At 41.7% G+C, this 23,540-nt stretch overlaps 2 protein-coding genes across 2 annotated transcripts in view; one reads left to right on the top strand and one right to left on the bottom strand.

The window, feature by feature from the left end:
• The window catches only part of PCNX2 (pecanex 2), a 152,946-nt gene extending 146,795 nt beyond the window's left edge, over positions 1 to 6,151 (top strand). The window contains exons 33-34 of the mRNA XM_059469294.1: positions 1,333 to 1,781; positions 4,275 to 6,151. Of these exons, the coding sequence (XP_059325277.1) occupies positions 1,333 to 1,781; positions 4,275 to 4,448 (623 nt within the window). The 3' untranslated portion in view covers positions 4,449 to 6,151. The remainder of the gene's footprint in view (positions 1 to 1,332; positions 1,782 to 4,274) is intronic.
• Positions 6,152 to 6,867: 716 nt separating this feature from the next.
• NTPCR (nucleoside-triphosphatase, cancer-related) lies at positions 6,868 to 23,036 on the bottom strand. Its single transcript, XM_059468871.1, has 5 exons — positions 22,974 to 23,036; positions 20,362 to 20,524; positions 19,201 to 19,303; positions 16,303 to 16,512; positions 6,868 to 11,969 (listed from the first exon to the last, which is right to left on the bottom strand). Exons 1-5 carry the CDS (start codon positions 23,005 to 23,007, stop codon positions 11,901 to 11,903), a joined length of 579 nt encoding a protein of 192 aa, XP_059324854.1. The 5' UTR covers positions 23,008 to 23,036; the 3' UTR covers positions 6,868 to 11,900.
• Positions 23,037 to 23,540: the final 504 nt, after the last annotated feature.

Raw genomic sequence — 23,540 nt, 5'->3', positions numbered from 1 at the left:
AATTCAGCAGTCATGTTTTTAGACTATAGTGTGAGATTTATATTCCTTTATGCCAGCAAAATTTCAGTATTTGGAGGAGTTCAGGTATTGAGGGAAACCAAAGCAAAAAGAAAAAAAAAATTACCAACAGCCTGGGAATGCCTGCCAGAAAAACTTGTTTCTGTGTTGATGGTTCTCAACAGATTTCCTGGCATCAACTCCTCACCCTACAGCTACAGCTAGGAAACCAAAATGCCAGCTTGTGTTAATGTTTGGAGTTTCCTGGAGAGCAAAAAAAAACAAGCAGGTACTTTTGTGACTGGGTGTTTGCTGTGTGTGCCTGGGTTAGAGCCTGTCTACAGAAACAGTGAACTCTGCTGGGGCCTGTGGCACACACCAACCCATGGCAGAATGCCTGAGGAGTACAAGCTGGCCTCTGGTGGGTTCACTGGCCACCAGATTTTATATTTGATTTTTCATTTTATGCCTATTCAAATTGACAAGCATAAGAAATACAGAAATTGTTTGCTTGAATGACAGAAGGTGTTGGTATAAATGTTAAATATGGGGATGTATTTGTACAGGAAGGATTTGTCTAGGCATGTCAGAAGAGCTTATCTAATCTACTTCCAGTGGTGGCTGCATAGAGATGCTTCCCAGAAAGGGACAAGAGTCTTATGTGGGTCACATTCAGACCTCTAATAGTGTATCCTACCTAAAAGCATTCACATCTTTTCAGGTCTGTGGTGTATTGTAAATGTCTCTCTTGAAACTCAGAGTTTACTGTAAGTCTTAAAAACTGTCTTGTGACTTGAATGCTGTATTCTTCCACTTGGCTGAATTTTCGCATTCTCTCTCCCCATATGCAGGAATAATTCTTTTAAATGTGCCATTGTTTTAACATAGAGGATTTTTGTTTTATTGTTGCATTTAATTACACCAAGCCAATATAAGGTGGATATTCAACATTCCATTAGTGTGGTTGTCAAAGGGGAGCAGAGTTACAGCAACACTATGCTCAGTCATTCACTAGGCTGATTAAACTGTATGTAGCAGAACAGCTGTGAGCCTGTGATTAGAGTGCTTTGCTTGGGGTCTCTTCTCATTTCCCTGTCTTTTGACTCAGTACACAACCTCTAGAGCTATTTTGACCAAAACTCAGAACACCTGTAGTGGAAAACACAGAAAGATTCATAGGTATAGGCGTTTGTTACTTTTGCTGTTCTTGGAGCTCTTATGCTAATAAAACCAGTGGTAATATGCCAACAGTAATATGTACACGTGGGACACTGTCAATGCCATGGAGTTCATCAGAATGCCACTTACTTAAATATATTAATCTTTCTTTTGAAGGCAGGAGAAAACCCAGGAGTCAGTCTGTCCAGGCACACACTGCTTTAAACCAAAGGCCCCCTGCTTCAAGTCACTCTGGACCAATTGCAGAAAGCCGGCAGCCTTTCATCCAGACGTCTACATCTGCCCATGAAATTGCCCAAAGGCTTTCTAGTAGTCAGCTATCATTCCACAACTCTGCAACATCTGTGTTTTCTCAGTCCCCTGCTGTTCCTGTTGCTGGCCAGCTGACTGTGCAGGACCGAGCTGCAGCAATGCTCAGGTCCAGCCTGGCCTCCTCCACCAGCTCAACTCTGAGCCTGCTGTTTGGCAAGAGAAGTTTTTCGAGTGCTTTAGTGATTTCTGGGCTCTCGGCTGCGGACGGAGGCAACACGAGCGACACGCAGTCCTCCAGCAGCATGAACATTGCCATGGGGCCATCTGCCAGAGCAGCGAGCCAGGCAGCTCGGGTAAGGCTGAAGCTGAAACAGCACTACTGAGTGGGAGTCCTGCTCTGCTCACCTGTCTGCTTCTTAACTGTCCTCTTTCTTCCTTCTCAGTGGTCAGAGAACAGGTTTTTTCAAACCAGTGCTGGGATTTTGGTATTTCTGGGGGATTTTGCTGCATCACAATGAGACTGTATAGTATTAGTGTGTCTGTGAGATTGTTTGTGAGTAACTGATGGGGGGGGCTGTTACACATACACCTGAAATTGCAAACTGGGGCAAAGTTGCTTTTCCTTTCACTCAAAACAGGGACTTACTTCTCCAGTTTCTGCAGCCCAGGTGATGAGTACCATCACAGCAGACTAAATAGCTCCTTCCTTGCCTGCTTTAAGTGTTATACAGTGATGCCTTGAGAGGCTGACCTAGAAGAGAGACTAGACAGAGCTAAAACAACAAAGTAGGTATTTATTAAAAGGCCTTAAAGGATACACCTTGGCCAGTACAAGAGCCTGGCCAGGGCTACACCAAGATGGACCCAAAATGGATGACTGGTCACATGTTTCACACTTTTATAAGTTTTTGGTCCATTTGAGTATTGGGATAATTGTCCAGTTACAGCCTTGGGTTATGAAGCCCCATCCTCTTGTCTGCTCTCTTCAGTTCCCCACTTTTTGGGCCTGAGGCTTGTAAGAGTTGTCCTTGGTCTCAAGCTGGAAAAGGATTGTTTTTTCTGCCTACCCTGCAAAGAGGACTTACTAGCACTTATATACGAAGCTCAGAGCTACACTTGTAGGCAGCACAGAATCTCAAAAACAGGAAAGCTAAAACTTGAGGCATCAGCAGGACTTAAAATTATTTTATCTGTCGGAAAAGGAATGGTTTACCCTGAACAGTGCACTTGTTCTGTCCCTCCATCTGACCAGAAATTCAATCTAAGACCTGAAACCTTGCTGCTGAAAGTCAGTCAAAGGAATCCTGTATGAAATATTTACCAAAGGAAACCGGTATGCCCTGTGATTAAGCATTTTCAAAGAGCAAAACACTACACACAAAAAACTTCCAGCCTTCTTCCCAATATACTCACAGCTTTATTCCTATCTTCCATGAAAAATTCAATTCACATTGTAGTTACTGTTTTATTGTTTATTTAAGTGTATTTATTTAACTTTGGTTGCTATCCATTGCTGCCCTGAATTTTGAAAATTGACCTCAGCACCAGAAAGCAGAAACATGAGAAGATGGACTAGAAATAAAGGGTGACTGCAATTAGACAACATAATTAGGCAGAGTTTTGCATTTGGCCTATCGAAATGGAAACCAGACTGGTGACAGGAGGTGTCTGCAGATATTAGTCCCAAGCACTTTTCTGTTACCATGCTCCTGAACCGTGTATAACTTGCCTAATTTCCAAAGAGTTCTCCAAACCTCAAGTGTGAAAAGCCCCTTGGCCTGAGTGTATTTTGCTCTCAACCCAAAAATACCATGTGTGGTGTGGTTCCCTAGAGTTTTGCATGAACTTCAGCAGGAGTCAGCTGAATGTTACTCACCTGGGTCCAATCCTGCTTAATTACAGTAATAAATATTAATATTTCTACACATACAGCTGAATATATCCAATGAGAAGGCACAATTCCAGCTCTTAGGAGTTTATGGCCTAATTTTCAAGAACTCAGCCAGTCTGTGAAAGTGAGTAGTAATGGTAGGATTCACCTTGTCAAGCTTCTGGCTATCTAAAATTTGGGCATGATGTCTCAGTAGGTTGTTGTTGAGGCTTCTGTTTTCAGTGAAGAGGCCTCCATCCCCTTCATCCTTGGAGCTATTAGGAGGAAAATCTCCCCTGGGAGATTTGTATCTCTCTGCCAGCCATTGGTAGCCTAAATGACACAGCAAGACCACATGGTGAAATTTAGATGAGGTGAATCCTGGCCAAAGTGCTCAGAGTCCAGGTGCCCATTTGATTGAAAGCAGTAAAGAGGAAGTGTTTCATTTCAACGTTCACACAGCAAAGTTCTGGAATGCTTTTATCCTAATGGACTCCTTACAGTGGGGCGGCACTGTGCTTAACGTTTGCAGACTGATAATTGCATTCCAGTTTTGATGAAAAGGTTTCTTTGTAAGTTGGATTTAAAATTCGGTGTATAAAGCAAGCTCCAGAGCAACCCGATTTAACAACTTAGAAGTCAGCCCTGCTTGAAGCAGCAGTTTGGACTGGATGACCTCCAGAAGTCCTTTTCAATCCAAATTCCTTTACAGTTCTCTATACATGTACATCTGTGGTACTAAACCTCCAGCTCCTGGTCTGCTTTTCCTTCCAAATTTATGCGTTACACAAAGTGTGACAAGTACCTCTTCAGAACTCCCTTGTGAATAATGCATGTTAAGAATCCCATGGAGTTTCACAGAATGACATCCCTATGTCAATTTTTAAACTTTTTTCACCCATCACTTCAAAAAATAGCTGAAGTGTTACTTAGAAATTTCCTAAACTAGTTGACTTTTATCTTTCTTACTTTCCAGCAAGCCACCGAGACCTGTGAAGTAGCAGATACCACAGAGCCAAGAGCCCAGCGGGAGGCGGGTCCGGCCCATGCGCTGTTCCTGAGTCGGAACGTGGAGTGCAGGAGGGCCAGCCAAGAAGATATGGCCCTGGAAGACACGGCTTCCCAGCAGAGCCTGTCTGAGGAGCAGTGAGGAGCCTTCCTGGCACAGGGGCCACGCGCTTCTTAGCATTAAATACAGTTAGGTCAGGGACTGCACATAGGTTTAGGTTCTTTCCGATGTAATAGTAACCTCCAAATGTTTATTTTTCTAACTTCCACACAAGAATATTACAGGGCAGATGTTCTTCAGCTAATGGCCTTGGCATGGGTAGGGTTGGAAAATATCCTAAAAAACACACAGTGCCACTTCATCTCAGGTTCTTGTAAATCCTAGAACAATGAATACAACCTGTTTAACGTTCCTTCCCCTGGAATGGTTAGAATCACAAACGAATACAGTAGGAAATAATATAACTCAGTGAAAAGCACACAAAAGACATCTCTTTCCTGCCATAACTAAACAGCTGATTGCATGCAAACTAATTGAAATTTGGTATATAACATATAGCAAGAGGCAACTAAGAGCAGAAGCAATGAATACATAAAAGGACAGTACAGTGTCCTGTAACATTAGAGCTAAATCTGATTTTTTTTTCGAACAGCAAGTCTCATTTTTATTTGATGTGTTATGCAGGTGCTAATGCTGAATAGCAACACAGCATCTCAGACTGATATACTGCATGCAGCCATACTGAAATACTGTGTGAACGAGCCACGCTACACCAATTAACAAAAGTGTAAGAAGAGAAAGTATCCAGTGCATGGAAAGTCTTCAGAGCATATGGTGCACCTTATTTGCAAAGCAGCTTTGCATAAATTAGGTATTATCTCGTGCTCCTGTTTGGTTTACAGCAGTGTTTCTCAAATTCTAAGCAACAGTACCCTTAGGAGTCGCAAAAGGGCCATGGGGAATCCTCCTCAAGGACGGAAAAGTGCAAAGCAGGCTGTAATTACTGTCTGGAAGTGTTTGTGTTGGGAAGGGAACAGCTAAATACTCTTAATTGCTGGACACAGCTCACTGTCCATAAACACTTGTAGCCAGTAATTACAAAGCCTTCTGATTTCCCTCCTCCAGAGAAAACTGAGCTGCTGCCAATAAAGACAGATGATACAAAAAGGGAGGCCATGCCTTCACATGGTTTGAGAAACACCAATTTACAGGAATGCATGACTACTTTGAAACCCAAAAGGCTACAACAAATCCTTCCTCTACTACAGAGTCTAAACAAACACGCGTGTGTTTTTTTCAATTAAAAAAAATTGCAGCTATCAGTGTCTTGCTGTTCCTCTTTACTGTAACTACCATAGAGTGTTTCTAAATCTCAACACAATGATGTGCAGCCAGGCTGTCTTGTCCCAATTAACAAGATTTAACAAGAGATGCTGTAGCTAAGTCTCATTACTGTTAGGCAATACTCAGTTGCATTCTGAGCTTCCTACTGTGCCACACTTCAGATCTGAGCAGTAGAACTAAGTAAGACTGAGTGAAAATAAAATGATCCAAGTATGTTTTGTGCGGCAGCTGTTTCTGGGTCTTCTGTTTGCAATTGTTCTCACTTGCTTTCTGCCTTACAAGATTAAGAAACCCATTCTTTTTTACTTCACTTCAGATCTTGATAAGTTGATTAATAAAGCTTAGCACAATCTAGGAAAATTCTGCTCATGTTCACAAACACTAAAGCAGAGTATTCATATACAGCCCTCTAGACACATGGTCATCAGTGCAGTTAGGCCCTACTAATGTCTCCACTAACATCCAGGTGAGATGTGGAAGAGGAAATTGAATTCAGCTGCTCCCTTCTGGCCAATTATGGCTGATGATGACTCTTGTCCCACTACACTGTTCATTAAGTGCTTCATTACAAATGAAGGATGGAGGTTATAGAGGTAGACTCCTACTAACAGCCACCAGTCCCAGTTCTGCTTTGGGGGCTTTTGCATGGCAGTCCACAGGATAAAACATCACTGCTTTGTCTTCCTGCATGGAAGCAGGGCAAACAGGTGGCTCTGGAAAGCACCAAGAACTTTCCCATATTCACCTAGCATCACTTAGGCCTCCAATTTTCACATCTTTAAGTTTGAATTAATTTCCATCAAAAATAAGTAATTCTAGTAGTCCAAATCAACCTAAATTATTCTGTGTATCCAACTCAAGTGTAATAAACCAGATTGGGGAATGACTGCACAAATTCCTTCAGCAGCAACCACTGTACTTGCTTAGCATGGATCGAGGCCCAGTGACAGCCTTCCCCCTGCACCACATCTTCTGCAAGGCTCCACCATCCCCACAGCCTCTGGTACTGCATCCTAAACTAATGCAGCTGCCTCACAGTTCCTGACTTCCCACTGTCCCCTGGAGCACAACTCCCTGGGGACAGCAGTTATGCCATGAAGTGCAGACTCCTCCTGCACAGGGTGGCTGCCAGAAAGGGCAGGTTCTAACACCTTTATGGAGTCAGCAAGCAAGCATGGAAAAACAGGAGTCAAGGTAAAATTCAAAAATCAGTTCCTTTTTTGTAACCATGTCTTAGAGTTTTTATTTTGCCTTAAAGTTGCTATTGTAGCTAGCAGGTTGAGAAAACCCAAGAGTAACATAGGAAAAAAGAATCAAAATGAGCACAAACTCTCCATGTTACTTTTCTCCATATTTTTGGAGACAGTCTGCTGTTATAGTAATAAGATTACTGCTGTATGCATCAGTGTTAAATATGAGACAGTCCTACAGAATAAACTGACATAATGGCCAGAAATGAAACCTGCAACTAGGCATGAGGTTGTATTGATTAAACACATCTTAAACTAGGGTTTAAGGTAGAGATACACCCAGTGAACTCTGCTTGGGACAGAAAGTGCATTTAAGGGCTCTGATGGACACCAAGCTAATAAACAGCAACCTAACCTTTACACAAAGCCTAATTTGAACAATAAGCTGCTCCAAACAGCTCTGCATAACACCAAAAGGCATATACACGTGAAGGCTTTGAGTGACACCTTTACTCCTGAAAAACAGCTCAATACTTAACCTCACACACAAGGTGCCTCAGAGTTTCAAGATGGAAATACACCATTTTTGGAGCAGGTTTTGGCCTTTAAATGAAAAGCAAATACAATTTTCATTGCTTTCATGTCATCTGTGATCTGAATATTGTTAAAACTTGGCCCTAAAGTTGCTCAGGCTTAACAGTTTGTCTACATGTCTGATCTCTTGCTACAGCTGTGATGCAGGAAGGATGCTGCTACCACCATGTAAGGACCATTTACCAAGAGTTCCATCAGGGTTTTTTTGCATCAGGTGCTATGCTTGATTTTTCCAGAGCTGCGGAGGCCACTTACCTCACTCAGCTAGTCCAGAATGTTTTTGTTTCTACAACATGAAAATAGTGATGTTCCTATCTTGTTAGCAAGCTGAATGCATCCTTTGAGGAAATCTAGTGCTTAATCCACAAGACCATTTGTACATGCAGTTTTTTTCATAGACAAGTCAGAAGGGATGAAGAGATGGAGGCTTTTTCTCCCTCCCCCCAGCTTACCCTCAGATAACATCACTGCTGGAAAGAAACACTAAGCGTGATTTTATTCACACTGCCTCAGCAACCAGAGAGGAACATGAACAACACAACAGGTTGCAGGAGGGAGGATAATGAGTATATGGTAAAACAAACAAACACTGTACTTCAGCCTTCCCACTAAGCACGGATTCTCACCTTCGTCACATTTTGTTCTCCTAAAATTTCCTTTCCCAAACAGACTCTTGTTTACATCATATAGGAAGAGCCAGTTGCTACACTTGTAATGGTGAAAGATGGCCTGAAGATCTGGCAAAAAGACTTTCAGTAACTTTTCACTAAAGCCAAGCACAGGGTGCTGAACTGCTCACATCCACCAGGAACACTGGCAAGCCCCAGCCTGACCTTCAGCTGTTTCCCACCACAGCAAGCAAATAGGAACTTGTGATGGATATAGTCTGCAAAGTACATTTCTGTTCATCCAAAACTAAAAACCAGAGGTGCTGGCTGTTCCCTCCATTTTGAAGTGCCATGCAACTTCTCTGTGAGGAACTGAAGTTCTTGCTGCAAAGTCTCACCCCATTCCCAAATCTTGGTACTCACTTCACTGAAAACAAATCTCAATGAAAAATACTTACCAATGTCAATCTTTTTCCCTTGACATGATGACTAGATAATATCTATGAATGACTTTCTGACACTATTAAGTTCTTAGGACACTGTGATGTCATTCACAGCTTTTTTAAGAAACTGCTTATTAGAATAAGGGAAGAAATGTCACCAGTATTTGCCTCCAGCCCACCAACTGATAGCTCTTCTCTTACTAGAAAATTTAAGTTAAAGATTAGCTGAATTTTGTGCAGCTCATTATAGAAGATTAGAAATACCAGTGAGATTCTCCAACATGTGATAACCATCTTCTCTTCAATGCATTTTTTAAAATACCCAATTATTGCCATATTTAGATTACTCCCTGGATTAGGAGCCAGTACTTAATTACCATGTTTCACTAGTGCTTGTACATCCTTAAATCTGCAACACAGACATATTACTTATAATTAACTTTGCAGTAGGTCCAGTATCAAAGATTCACCTCTCTCTCTCAGTTTTACAAGTCAAAAATTGCCTAATGCATGATAAATAATGCAGGCCCTGTTTATCCCATGCTGTGTGCAATTTTATGCTGGAATTACAAGACTTGTGCCAAAAACGTCCTTGATTCTCAGGCTCTGAGACAGTAATTGGTACCTCACATTCACCCCTTTTTTGCACCAATTAAAACCTGCAGGTGCACTAATGTTGTCATCTGGAATCTAGCTGGTACATCAGAGGTGCTTTTCACCAAATGTGTGCTATTAATAAAATCAGCCCATCAGGGGAATTGTGAATGCTCCATTTGCTGTTACAGTGCTCTCAAGGCCTTCAAAGTATTTTACTAGTGCCAAGACCAGACAATAAAATTTTACCTTTAAAGTAAGCACAGGTTGTCATAAAAACTTACATGCAGTTGGAAATACAACTTTTTCACTCACTCTATGTTTATTTGAAACAGGCAAATTGTATCTTCAGATACAATTTAAATCTTGAGATTTAAAGGCCAGACATGACTGTTAAGGTCATCTGCATCCTTCTGCTGAACACAGATCACAGAACCTCTCTTTATTTCTCTTGAAAAGCACTCTAACTCAGAGAGAAAACAGGCTTAAAAAAAGGACAACAAAGTAATGACACTCACCAATCTTGAGATAGGTAGCAGAAAACAAGATACACTGATGTCAGTAGCAAAAATATGCATTAGTTTAAAAGGGCTGATATTTCACTCAGAGTTCCAGAGAAGGAAAAATCCACCTGCATTTTCTAGGGACTGTCTAGCCTCAGTACAAAACCATGAGACAATGGATTAAAAGTACTATAGGCACTGAGCAAAACTTCCCCAAACTTCTTGTTGTAATTGTTTGGTGTTTTTTTTCTTCCCACTGTACTAAAGGATGGGACTACAGCAGGCATCATGGCACTACATGCAGGGCAATATATCTACTTTTATGGGGAATAAAAACCACTTTAAGTGATTTCTCAGCAATACTGGCTGAACCAGAATTCAGAAAACTGACTCCTAACAGAACTCCCCTCTTCGGCCTCTACCAGAGCAATGTCAAATCTCTCCATTTTTAAATTAGCTTTAAAGGTCACTCCTCATTTAAGACTCAACAGCAGTCCCACTAAAACCGTGCTAGATTTTGGACAACTCTTTAATCATTGAAAGAACTATTCTTTTGCAGCATATCTTACAGCTTAAGAGACTTAACATTGAAACAGGAGGGCATCCAACACTTAGGTGCAGAGAGGTTTCTGTTCAAAAACCTATGGCACACAGCCCTGACAGAGTTTACTTTGGTCCCAAGTCCTCCACATCTAAAAAGGTGTTTTGGCTGAGTAGAATGCCTGAAGTAATTAAGGGATTAGTGTGCCTTTAGAGCACAACCTTATTTTGCAAACAGCAGCCACAAGCTGTACACTGCCAAGTGGAGACCCTAACAGGAGTTTTCTTTTTCCCCAAGCATGATGAAGACAGTAAGTACTACCATCTAAATGGATTTGGGCAGACAGGCAGTCCTAACAAGGCAGTGAGGCAATGAGCCCATGGCATCATTTAACATGGCATGCACTTCCTACCACCTGTGGAGGTGCAATGCTTGTACCAGACCCTTGTTCTGCATACATGAAAGCAAAAGGACATTCCCTCTATGCTCCTAGGAGGTGTCTGCAGGCCATCTGTAAAAATACCTGTCCCCATCCAGCCCTATACAACTCTGGGTGTCAGTTTTACAGAAATAAATCAATAAAATAGTACTTGAAGATGCCTTTAAATAGTTTGCTCAAATTAACAGTCATTGAACTGAACAGAAAGAGTTAAGAAACAACTAAATTTTTAACAACTTTCTTCAGCCAGAGATGACCATAAATTTTACAATGAATAGTGTGAACCTAGGAGGGAATTCTGTTTTCAAACATGCAAAACTGATTAACTGGCAGCACTTTTGCTGAACACATTTGCAGTCCTCACAGGGAAACACATTGTCTAATACTCTCAAACACTTCTTATTTCACCATTAAGCATGTACAGAATTGAATGAGGCAAAAAAGCCCAAACAAACGTAAGTATCAATAAACATAACAGATTGTAAAATTAATATAGACAAATACAGTATTAAGTCAATCATGACTTAAACTCAACTTGAAAACACAAGATTTCATTAACTTCATGGACTTGAAGATTTTTATATACATTATTTGTAAGGGGGTGTAGGACAGGATTGCCACCAGAAAACTGAAAATTAATTCAAAATGCAGACCTCGTATCAGTTAGTGTCTGGGCCATGTAAGAGAGGGTAGACTTGGCTATTTTTCCTCCCAAAATGGAATTCTGTAAATGTCACTCATGACTACAGGATGTTTCCTTGAAGCTCTGGATAACCCTCCTTATACTGCAACTGCAGACAGGGGTGCCTAGGGGTAGGAGGAGAGAGCACATCTGCTTATTCCCTCTACCTGCTGATTTGTCAGCACCCATGCTAAAACACACCTGAATACACCCAAGCTGGGTCACCAAGAGCTACACTCATACATAAACCAGGCAGGACTCATCTACATTTGGAAAGGGTTCTGTTCTGTTGCACCAGGGCTATGTTGCAGATATTGAAGCGATCTGAACACACTCAGATCTTAAACAGATTTTACAGTTAGTTCTTTTCACATGTAACTTGGATCAGAGCTGACCATCTAACTTCCAAACACCCAGATTAAAACTGGATGTTAGCTACACATCTGTTCAATTTTTTTTCAATTCAGTGAACTGAATACATTACAATCCTGCCATCCCATTTTAGAGTATTACCAGCTTTACTCTGCTTAGCCTGAAGGCTCCAGTGAAGCCTCAAGGGGGCAAAACCAGGAAGGACAGACTCTAAACCATCCAGTAAATGTTGTAATGTTTTGTTGAAATGAAAGCTTTAGTGTTTACAGGACAGAAAAGGTCTTCATTTTCTGCAGGATTCCACAGCTGCCAAGATGTCTTGCAAAATGCTGTTTCTGTTTTCCTTACTAACCTAGGGAAAGAGAAATTAAAACTGATGTCATTTCATGAATAGCTTCTATACAAATGTTTACTTCAAAAAAATATCAAAGCAGAAATTCCAATGCATTTCTTTTCAGTGCAGGAATGTTGAGTGTCAAACACCTGCCTTCTTCTGCTACTGCGAACACAGTATGCTAAACCCACCAAAGCTGCAATTGAATATTTAGTGATCTTGTGATTTAATTGCCTGTGGTATTTTGCAGTATTATTCAGGACTTGAGTAACTAACAAGAATCACTCAAAGAACCAGCATGTACTTTTGTCATTACTAGAAATCCTTTTCAACTACCAAATTTAACTTTCCTAATAGAAAGTAGAGCTCTTATCCCTTCATTACTTCAAAGGGTTGTATTTATTAAGATGACAGATCTAGTCAAAAACATCTGTAAAGAAAAAAATTAAAACAGTCTTAGCATAACTCTGTACTCTGAGGAACCTTATTGCTACAGGAAAGAAACACCTTGGAAAATAAATGAAACTATTTGAGCAAGCTGGAGTGTTCTGTAGCACACTGAGAGATGCCTTTGGCTGACCATCCATGGGAATGCTGGGCTTCAAGTCCAGCAGATGTGAATACAGATGAGTGTAAACTGCCAGCTGTGCTGGTGCTTGCTAGTCAGCTCAGCTCCCAGGGACACAGAGTTGGGGGCTGTGTGTGTGTAAATTATCCCTTCCTGACAGACTGGGTCCTGATCCAGAGCCCTGTGACCCACTGTGCCATGCATTACTCACTCAAACAAAACTGGGGAGGTGACTGCAGTTGCAAAGGGGTAACAAGCAACTGTGAAGCATCAGCAAAAGCTTCGTTTTAAAAAGTCTAAGAAATTTTCCCCATTGTTCAGATCCCTGCAGAGAGGGCAGGAAGAAATCCGACAAAGACACGTGAGCAGAAAAAATAAGTAAGGCCTCATACAAAGTTGTAAAAAAGCTGTTTGATGAGGAAACAGACAAAACACCATGCACAGCATAAAACTCTCTACCAGCAAGGCTCCACTGCACTCCCTGTATCTGCATTTAGGATGTGAGCACAAGAGTTTGTATCCCTTCCAGTACTACAGTCAATAATGACAAGACAAAGTTTTACTATTATTATTACTGTTGTTGTTAAATAGGTGACAGTTCTAGCTGAGTAATATGGCCCAAGGAGCTACCACTATTTACAGTCACCCACATCCTAGCCAAGTGCTGTAAACCAACACTGGAAAATCTACAGACAGTGGTCTCACCTACCACCGAATTCAAGGCAGCAGATCAACATGGGACTAATGAAAAAGTGACACTGAAAAAAAAAGGGCAGGAGAGAAGAATAATGAAAAGGAAGATCTGTCTGAAAATGTCACTGTTTTTACTGAGAATCAGTCCAAGCTTTATAAGATAAACAAAAAACCCCACAAAAACAAAGAGAGCAAGACAACAAAGAATGCTCTTCAGTAAGGCTATTGGGACCCTGAGGTAAACAATACACAGCACTGGATGAGCCAAACTAAATCTCACAGCAAGTGTACTGATATCCTGTCTTTCAAAGGACCTTCTGTACAATTTAATAGCTTTTCCCACTCCCTCACAGCCAACAGAAACAATACTACATTTTATCTGTCCTTTTTCCATACCTATATGCCAGAAGTCCAGCGAGAGCAGCAGAGAGAAAGCACCAAGTGCTAGGAAATTTTTACAACGGCTGTTTGATAGATATAAGTCCCCTCTTAAGATCTGGAGACATTCTGTGCAGGCAGCTTTCCCAGAGAGAACAAACCTCCCAGTATCTGTACTGAATGTACAAACAGATGGGTATGTTTTTAGAAAGGAGTTGAAAATAACTGTAGATGCTGCTTTTATTAAGCATTTATGTAATTTGGAGGAAATTGCCACCTAGACTCCAAGCAGGCAACTATAGAGGACAAAAGCTTTCTTCCTCTAACTGTTAAAAATACCGTCAAGGAAACCACTCATGTACAATCTGTTCAAATGGAACCTTTTCTTCTCCCTATCCATTTAACTATTTTCTTTCTTAATAGGCATATGCAACCATACTTCACTAATGGGTTTCAAGCAAGCAAAATTAATAGATGAGAAAATGGGAGAAAATTAGTGTCTGCCAGCTGCTAAGGATAACCTGATCCTATTCATGCCACCATGTCTGCAAATCTACACAGACACAGGCAGTGCAAAAAGAGCCTCTGTAGTTTCACTGCAAAGTTTAGTTCTCAGCAAAATGGAACTGGGTAAGAATAGAAACAAATGTGTTAAATATCAGAGCTCCTATCGTTAAGTGCCCTAAACATAATAAATTAAACATTTGGGACCAAATGCTGAATTGCTTTTAGGGCATCTGGGCCCACTTACACCAACAAAATATGCTTTCAAGACAGAAGGGACTGTAAAACACCAAACAGCTGTTCTCTCCTCAGAACTGTCCTGGTGACATTAGGAGCAGGATGAAAAACTGAGATGAGCTATTTGAATGCAGCTTAACTCCATATTGAGTGACAAAGCAGGCAGAATGTTTTTGGAAGTTAGCCACCTACTTCTGTACACTTGCAGGCACCATCCAAGTTAGTAGGAAATTACTGATTGTGAGCTATTTGGGCACTCCAGGTTTCCCTATGCCATGCTGAAGAAAGCAGCTGGTGACCCAGTATCCCCTTCAGCTGCTGACACCTCTGACTCCCCCCGGGCAGGTTCTGCTCCCGCTCATGCACACACTGGAACCAGCTGGGAAAGAGCATGCAGTGTGTCACTGGAGCAAGAGAGACAGGTGCTCTCCTGCACGAGACTTCAGCTCAGCAGGTCTGTGACACCTGGGATTGGCTGCAGTCTGTCACACATTTCACATCCATGCTTTTGGTTAATGGATTCACCAGAGATGTCTGTTTCACTAAAGAAACATACATGTCCTAATCTCAGCAGCATGAACAGGATGGGTCATTGTTTTAGTGAGGATCTTTTAGCTAGAGAAAAGACCACTCCATTGAAATTTACACAAAGATTTTTGCTGGCTGGAGTCAGTACTTGAGAGAAAGATTTATCAGCAGACTGATAACAGCTGAAAACCAAGGGCTGAGTAGCCCCTGCCCTCTGAATATCACCTGATAAAACAAGACAGTAGAAGCCTCAAAAGCTTCCTTGAAAAGCCAAATGCTGTCTTCCAGCCCCGTTTCCTCTCACAAGAGGACCAAATGCATGCACCATGTCCTGCCATGACTGCAGCCCCAGCACGGAATGACTGGTATTTTCAGCAAGGCTTTTCCATCCCCTCTTCCCCAGTCCTACCCCTGCAAAGCCACTCATACAAAATTCACATTTATGTCTATTTCTGTTCAACAGTCTGACTACAAACACACATCAGCTCAGTAGTGGAAAAACCTGGGGGTTTATCTCTGAAAGGAATGAAGGGAGTTGAATGCTTATGCAAGGAAAGGAATAATCTCTCATCTTTGCTCCTACTGTAGCTTTAGCATTTAATTACATCAGCATTTAATATACAAACAGAAACTGAAGATGATGATGGGACCCTCAATTAAAGTAAAGCCAAGGAACTTTGAGCACTGCAGGTTTTTAAGCCAGCTTTCAATAGGAAACAACATAAATCAAAGGAGTGAGAGGTACCCCTGTTTTTGTGAAGCATCAAGGACACTTACTGATGTTAAGGAAACCTCACACATGCACTCCTAAGAACAGGCTAAGTTTTGCTGTGGTAAGTTTTTGAGAACTGCCCTGTAATTGATCAGAAATGTACTCTGAGGCCGTAATATTCTGAAAATTATGCCTGTAAAAGTAACATAATGAATTCCAAAATTGGTTCACTGACTCCAGAGAAAATACACTCCATTTACAACTGTCTTTCTTCTATAAATCATTCCTGGAAACTCCACTGCTGCTTTTTTCCTTTTATTTTTTTCCTTGAATATGACTACTGGTAATATTTCTGCAAGCCAGAATGGAAAAAAAACAAAAAAAGCTTAAAAATCTGACTGTACTTTAGAAGATTTAACTCTTAGGAATAATGAATACCTATACAGCAATAATACTACAGCAAAGAAACCTTTTAAAACAACTGTAGCATTACTTCTGCAGCCCCACACAAGCAAAGCCAGCTGTGTGAGACAGCTACAGTGAGTGCCAAATGGGATTTTTTTTTTAATAAGGTGAACACCTGCCCATTAAGAATAAAATGGAAACTAAAAAACTTATTTCATGCAAGCTACCCACAGCTATCAACTGGCAGTAACAGTTTTTAAACAGAGCCAAATATAAACCAGTAACCTAGAGCAGAAAGCTCTTTAAGGATATTAAATATTACTCACATTGAACACTTTAACATCTTTCCTACTTCTTATTTCTTCAACAAGATCCAGTGGCTTTCCCTTAGGTATTGGAATAGTTCCAAGCACCACAGTCCCCGAGCCAGCCAGCGTTTGACGAACAGCTTGAATAAAAGCCTGGCTGAAGAGCTCCATTTTACCAATCTCATCTATGACACAAATTCTTTTCTCTGTGTCACCACCATGGTTTACCTGTGGAAAAGTGCACCAAGAGACTGTAAACAGCAAAACTTAGAACAAGCAACAGACATACTCTCTATGCTGAAAAAACAAATACCTCCAAAAGAAACAAATTCAACTGTAATACAGGGGAAAGCAGGAAGTCAAAGCTACTGCTGGTAAATGACAGACTTATAAATCAGTAATTTCTTCTTTAGGACAGATTTTTGGAAGGATGGAAACAACCATACAGTATAAATACCAACTACAATAGGAAATATCCTTAACATCAGATTTTCTGTAAAGCAGAATCTCACAATGGTCACATATGAGCTACTTGACAATTAAGAACTGCACTTTGCCTACAGCAGCTCTCAATCATTCGAAGGGTCAGCAATTTTTAAAAACTTTACTCTTCCCACTAAATTATGCATGTAGTGATTACATTTAATTATGTGATCAGTAGTCACACAAAACAGGTATCTAAAAAGAAGACTTCCATTAAATCTAGATTTGGAAGTTTCTCCTCTTGTAGTTGGGATGATGGAGCATTTCACTCTGAGCTCCTGGCTGTCTTCAAAGCTGTCTGGATAATAACCAAGTCATTTGCAAGCCTCTCTCACACTAGAGCAGACACATATTGAGATACACCTTATTCTGTAGTCCTAGCCACTGGATAGCAGGAGAGACACAGTTTTAACCAAATTAGAGGCTTGTTTTTGCCATGAAGTGAATGCTGTGCCAAGCAGTGCCGTGCTGCAGGCAGCTGGAGCAGCAGGGAAGCCCAGGAGAAAACAAGGGTGATTGCTACTGAGGAAAAGGCAGCTCACAAAGCAGAGGAACTCTTCAACTGCACTGCCTACCCTATTTTGGTAAAAGTGACTGAGAACTGCACTCCATTATTTGTAGAAGTGAGGAGAAAATCAACTCAATTCAAACCATTATAGATCCATGAATATGTACCAATATAAAACATATAGTACAGAAACTAAAAAAAAAAAGAAAAAAAGATCGAAACATATCCCCTTGTGAAGGCAAAGTATTTGCTTCTGGGAAAGTGAAAGAACTGTATAACATGCATCCTAAAATCATTTCAAGCCAAGTCCCTCCTGAGTAGCTGTTTTATCTAAAAATCCTTTCATAGATCAATGAGCCAAAAAGCCAATACTAGTCACTAGGTCACACATTGAGGAAGAGAGTATTTTGCTTTGAAAAAAAAACCTGAAAAAACTATCTGTCCTGCCTGATAAAGTTTGCAGAACTAGAGAGATCTTCCATTGTAGGATCTAGCCTATTCTCACAGAAATGAAAAAAGCCTTCAGAGTTGAATTTATCCTCAAGCCTAAATGGGCATGTGTCCATTCTGTGCTACTCTCTCATCAAACCAGAACATACCTATGATGCTGCTACCCTCATTCCTCATTAGTCTCTCCTTGTTTCAGTTCTATCATCTTCCTCACTCTCCTCTTTCCTTTTGGGCCATCTTCATGTGTGACCACATTCCCACAAAACTGATGAGCAGCACTTTCTATGAGGATGGGCACATGCACTGTATGACTGTGCTGGCCCCAGTTCTTCTCTTCACTTTCTTGTACTTACAGAAAGCCATATAAGTAATGCAAAAATTCAACACTGCTAACACTTTTCTAGGAAGGTCTCTCCTGGATTTCAGTGGTAAAAGGATTCCAAGTACAGCACTGGCCTAATGAAGTATTTTTAAATAAACTATCCTTCTCTTTACTCACATAATAAATATGGTTACAGTGAAATTTAACATATAAAAGTTGTCCCATTTTTTTATTACCTCCCTTCTCCCTTACCCCAACATCCTTGCATTCCTACTTTCAGACTTCAATGTTCTTTGACGAAAACAAGAATCAGATCCTCAATCTCATTTTTGCTCCTTGCACCATTTTGGGCTTTTTGTTTTAAGTCCACCAAAAAATCCCTTCTTCCTTGTCCCCTTGAGCTTTGGCAGTGTAGAAAAATCACAACAGGATTTTTTTAGGAGTACAGTTCAGCAGCTGCTGCACACTGTTTGTGGTATGTTATTGCCAAAATCAAATCTGTTCTTGTTTAATTTTGGAGAGGGGAAAGGTTGGACTGAGAGAGAGGAAGGAGAAGAAAAAAGAAGTAACACAATATTAGCAAAAGGATAGCAAAAAGACTGTGTGGGAAGTCTTGTCACAGCCAGAGCACTCCTTGTGCAGCAGGCTAAATCCCAAATAATCTAGCTGGTATTATCAGTCTGCAGGTACTTATACAATGGTAATCAAAAATACTCACTGGATTCAAGAAACAAATGCTTCTACTCTTGGAAGACAGGAATCAGGAAGAGGGGGAAAAAAAGTCTGTGAAGAAGAGCAGCAGTAAAAGCCTTTTTCTTAGACCCACTGATTCCATCCAGTTCTCTGTGGTAAGCCACTTGTGCATTTTGTTTGCTTTCCAGTATGGGACAGTGACATAGGAAGAAATTTCCTACCGCTGCCTCTTCAGGTCAAGGAGGTCCAAGGACTGCAATCTCTCCAACACCACAACAATGACAAGAGAACCAGCCAGATTTGTCCCTCCAGCTTCCTGACCCTGACTTACATCAGAACTAGATATACCCAAGAAACAGGCCATTAATTAGTATCAAAAATTAGCTGTGTAAAAGGGCCTTCCAGTAACACTGACTATCATAAAGCATACATTTATCAGCAGCTTTCATAGAATACTCACATTTCTCAGCATAGGTAGAACCAGCTGCTCAAATGAAACAAGGTCTACAACATATTGTCCAACCCGGTACTCGCGTCTTGAAGCAGAAGAATCAGAACTGGGACTGAAAAAGAGATATACAAAGTACTGAGTTTAGCCAGAATTCACTAAACTCACTTCAAGTGAATTTATAGGAAGTTATCCAAATAAATCAAATCCCCTTAATTCTTCCTAAGAAGAAAGGGAAAGAAATTCTAAGCCATGCAGTAAGTCACTGCAGATAGCTTGCTGTCAGAAAATAAATACACCACATGCATCCTTCACAACTATGCAAGCTCAAATTTCAACAGTGTATAGAAGGACAATGGCATTTAGAAGTCAGCAGGTACATTTACACTGAAATCAAAACTCGTGTCTGCAGTTCAGATCTTTGAATTTTGTTATGTGACATTACAGACAGCATCACAGCAGCATCATCTCAGTATGGGCTGAAAAACCCTTAATCTTGGAAAAATACTCACTTTGCATGTGCTGTACCACACTGTGCTAGGTGCACCTCCATTATTAGCAGAGTGCAAATTATTTTCACATCAACTCTGTGTGAATGAGATGCTAAGGTCACACTGGACATAGACCAAGTTTTGCACTAAGTATGAAAATCTAAGTCTAGTGAATCAGGAGAGAGTTGGAGGCACTCTGCACTTCAGAGGCCCCCCCCTGGGGCTCTGAAATCCTTTTTTTCTTACAATTCAGACGACTTTCGTGGACCAGTCAAATGTTCTTTAAAACAATGCTATATGCAATTTCCCTTTTCATTTTCCACTTCTGTTTCCATAAATCAGCTAGTGGAAACACAAAAATCTTTCTCCCTGCCCACAATAAGCTACTTCACTGCATCCCAAAGGGACCTGGCCTCAGCAGTGTTTCCTCTATCTGATGCAAAATAGCCAGTAAGGGAGAACACCCCTGCCCAGCACATTTTCAATATTTCTGTGCAACAGACACTGCCTATATATACAATATAGGCATCAGCCAGGACACAAAAACCAAGCAACTTGACCCTGAAAGCCATGTGTGTGCTGGAAATCACCTTCTGGAGGAGCATTTAACGTGCTCCAGTCTTTTGGACTGGAGCAGACACATAAAACAATAAGCTGCTTACAATTATTAAAACTTCAATACCTGACTCTTGATAAAGGTCCTCGGTTTCCAGACAGAGTGACAACATCAAATCCTGTTCTCCTGCCACCTTCTCTAACTTCCTGTGTGTAAAATCCATCAATAGGAACGCCTGAGGATTTTAGAGCTTGAGTGACTTTCTGGATCAAAGTAGTTTTTCCAACCCCTAAAAATAATGAATGGAAAAAAGCACACAGCATTAATCTTCTTCTACACTAAAAGCCCATTTTTTTAAATGCCACAGTAATGATTCAGTTCAGCAGGAACATTGATTACTTTTGAAGGTTGCAAATTACTTTTTCTACATAGTAGGAAAAAACAGAAGTATCTTTTAACATTCACACTGTACTGACGCTGTAAAGTCTCACCACAGAATGGTACAAATATCCCAGGCTAACAACGAATTTGTTAGCTTAGATGATGCATGAGCAGGCCACAAACTTACCACGAGGTAGGTGGCACAAAACTGATAGCCAAGCTTGCTGGAAGACTGACTGATGAATCTCCCTTTCTACCACTGATATTCACTACTTTTAAGATCAGAGCTAAGTTCACCCCCTTTTTAGATCAGAAGGTCAAAGCTGACTGCTATTACCAGATGCCTAACTGGCACAAAGGACACACTTCTTCCACTGATGTCCTAGAAATCAGAAGCACTCAATGTCCCTGAGATACCAAATCCTTACAAAGTCCCAACAACAGAAAACTTTTCCTTCTGGTAACAGAATCAAGAGACATTTTGACTGGATAGAGAGAAAAGCTTGTTTATAGTGAGGCCAATAAAGCCATGAATGAGGCTGCCCAGAGAGGCGGTGCAATCTTCACATAGTTTAATGTATTCAAGACATGACTGGATAAAACCTAAAGCAACCTGGCCAGGCCTGATAGCTGATACTCCTTTAAACTTCCTCAAGTCTCTTTTGACATTATCTTCTGACCCTATAATTTAATTTTCTTACCCTAAGACAGGTCCTTAAAACTCTTGCCACCTGATATCTCCTTGCACAGTCTGATGCACCTTTTACAATGTGAACACTGGCCATGTTCCAGACATCCTTTCAGTTTTTCTCCTCTGCCATAGTACAAGTACATCCCTCAGTGATCTCCTTTTAAACTCATCTTTATTGCCTCTCACAAAATTTAGTGCTATCACTTCATTTTTAACCACTGCTTTAAAAAGTTCAGATGATAGAAAATAATCCTGCAGAATAAACCTTCGAATTCCTGGAGATAAGGAACACAGACCAAACATGAGATGCCTAAAGATGACAACAGAAATCATTTCAACATGCACACACCAAATTTCTAATTTAGACTTTAAGCAGATTTAGGAACTGCTTTCCTAACAGTCAATACCAATGACAAAATATTCTGTGGCTTCAAAGCCACGTAGTCAAATGCCTAAGCAAACTTTTCAAATTTGAAAAGGGCTTCCTGGCAGTTGAACAACAAAATAATGACAAATGCGGCATCCTCAGTTATCTTACATATTTTCAAGGCCTTGCCTCTTGTAAGTGAATTTATACTAAATTTGCTAAGTGAATTTGCTAGCTCAAATTTTTTAACATTCATTCAGTAAACTGCCAAACAAGCTAGAGTCATTCAAACTAAGTTTAAGGAAGCTTGAAGTTAGGCATTTGGCTAATCAAAACACTACATCCAATTTCAGGTAAATGAAAAGAGACAAGACCTAAGCAGCCCTAACCTCTGCATCTCCTGAAAGACTGTCTTTATTCAAGTAGTTGGAAAGCCCATGTGAAGTGGGTGGAATGTATTCCTATCTCAGACCAACAGCAGCATTTAAAAGAGACAGGCATCTCCAAGATGTTCACAAAAAGGAGAATTAGGCCCACTGCTTTACTCTCACAGCACAAAGCAACGTTCTGCAATCATAATAACTGGCTAATTTCTTTATCAACCGTAAAGTTTGACCCTCATACAATGTCCCACTCAGTCTCCACAATAATCAGATTCCCTTACCGTGACAAACTACTTCACTGCTTCAGTCAAGGCCTGCCCATCCGGGACACCAGTTATTACCTACACCTGCACTTCACTGAGGCTGGAAGTGCTAAATCACTACAGTTAAATTACAGGAAAGATGAGCTCTCCAAAATTATTAATCGCTGCAGTTTATACTGAAGCAGGATTACTTGTCCAGGAGGTGTTTCTTTTTTTCCCCCAACACTTAACTCCAGGGCAGAAGCCAGGAACAAAGCAGCAACAGCACCTGGAAAAGTGCATGCCTTGGAGGACTGGATGGAGGTAAAGTGGCATTTTACTGCGAACAAACGAACTAGTGCAACAGCTCTGACATCAACACATGGAAGGGGGGGGGAGCGGGGCGGGGAGTTCCGGGCCCGCAGCCGCGGAACCTCGGGCGGTGCCGGGCCCAGCTGCAGCTGGAGGCGCTCCCGGGGCATCCTCGGAGCCCGGGGCCCGGCAGCAGCTGCCTTCCCCCGGCTCTAAGCGCCTCACAGCCCCGCCGGTGCCGCGGAGGGCCGGGCCGGGCCGAGCCAAGCCAGTCAGGGCCAGGCCAGGCCGTATCCCAGGCCATCCCCTCGGCCGCGCCACCGCCCCTGCCCGGCTCCCCGGGCTCCTCCCGCCCTCATTACCTGGGGGTCCCGTGAGAAACACGTGCTTGGACATAACTCGGTCCCCACTCCGCCCTCACCCCCGCCCCGTGCTCCGCTCCGCCCCCAGCCCACCTCAGCCCGGCCCCGCTCCGCCCCCAGCCCCGCTCGCCCCCTGTCCGCTCCGCCCCGGGCGGGCGGTGCCTCCCGAGGCCTCGGGCACGACGGGCCCTGCCCGGCCTGAGGCCGGCTCGGAGGCGGGGCCAGGCAGAGGCTGCCGCTGTGGTGTTTACCACAGGATAGTTGCAACTTAAGGTTAGGGAAGAGGAGGAAAAAGGCAATTCGTTTCCTAGTTGAGGGCCAGCGTTTTCTTTTTCCAGTTAGCTTAAGCTGTCACATATCTGAGTATTTTAGTACAGTAACAGAATGTTAAGGTGTGGGAATAGACCTTAAAGATCGGTCGCAGTTCTCCCTGCCATGGGCAGGGACACCTCCCTCTACACTAGGTTGCTCAAGGCCTCATCCAGGCCAGCCTTGGACACTGCCAGGGTTGGGGCATCCACAGCCACCCTGGGCAACCTGTTCTAGTGCCTCACCACCCTCACAGTG

This window comes from Ammospiza nelsoni, chromosome 3 (assembly GCF_027579445.1).
Source record: "Ammospiza nelsoni isolate bAmmNel1 chromosome 3, bAmmNel1.pri, whole genome shotgun sequence".
In the NCBI taxonomy this organism is placed as follows: domain Eukaryota; kingdom Metazoa; phylum Chordata; class Aves; order Passeriformes; family Passerellidae; genus Ammospiza; species Ammospiza nelsoni.
The sequence above is the reverse complement of the archived record's forward strand: the minus strand, read 5'-3'. Positions and strand labels throughout refer to the sequence as shown.

Bases quoted from the DNA above. Each gene is read 5' to 3' on its own strand.
- NTPCR (XM_059468871.1), bottom strand. From the start codon at position 23,007: ATGTCCAAGCACGTGTTTCTCACGGGACCCCCAG. The intron at 20,525-22,973 runs GTAATGAGGGCG...CATTATTTTTAG, and splicing joins GTTTCTCACGGGACCCCCAG to GGGTTGGAAAAACTACTTTG. The intron at 19,304-20,361 runs GTATTGAAGTTT...TCTCTTTTTCAG, and splicing joins GGACCTTTATCAAGAGTCAG to TCCCAGTTCTGATTCTTCTG.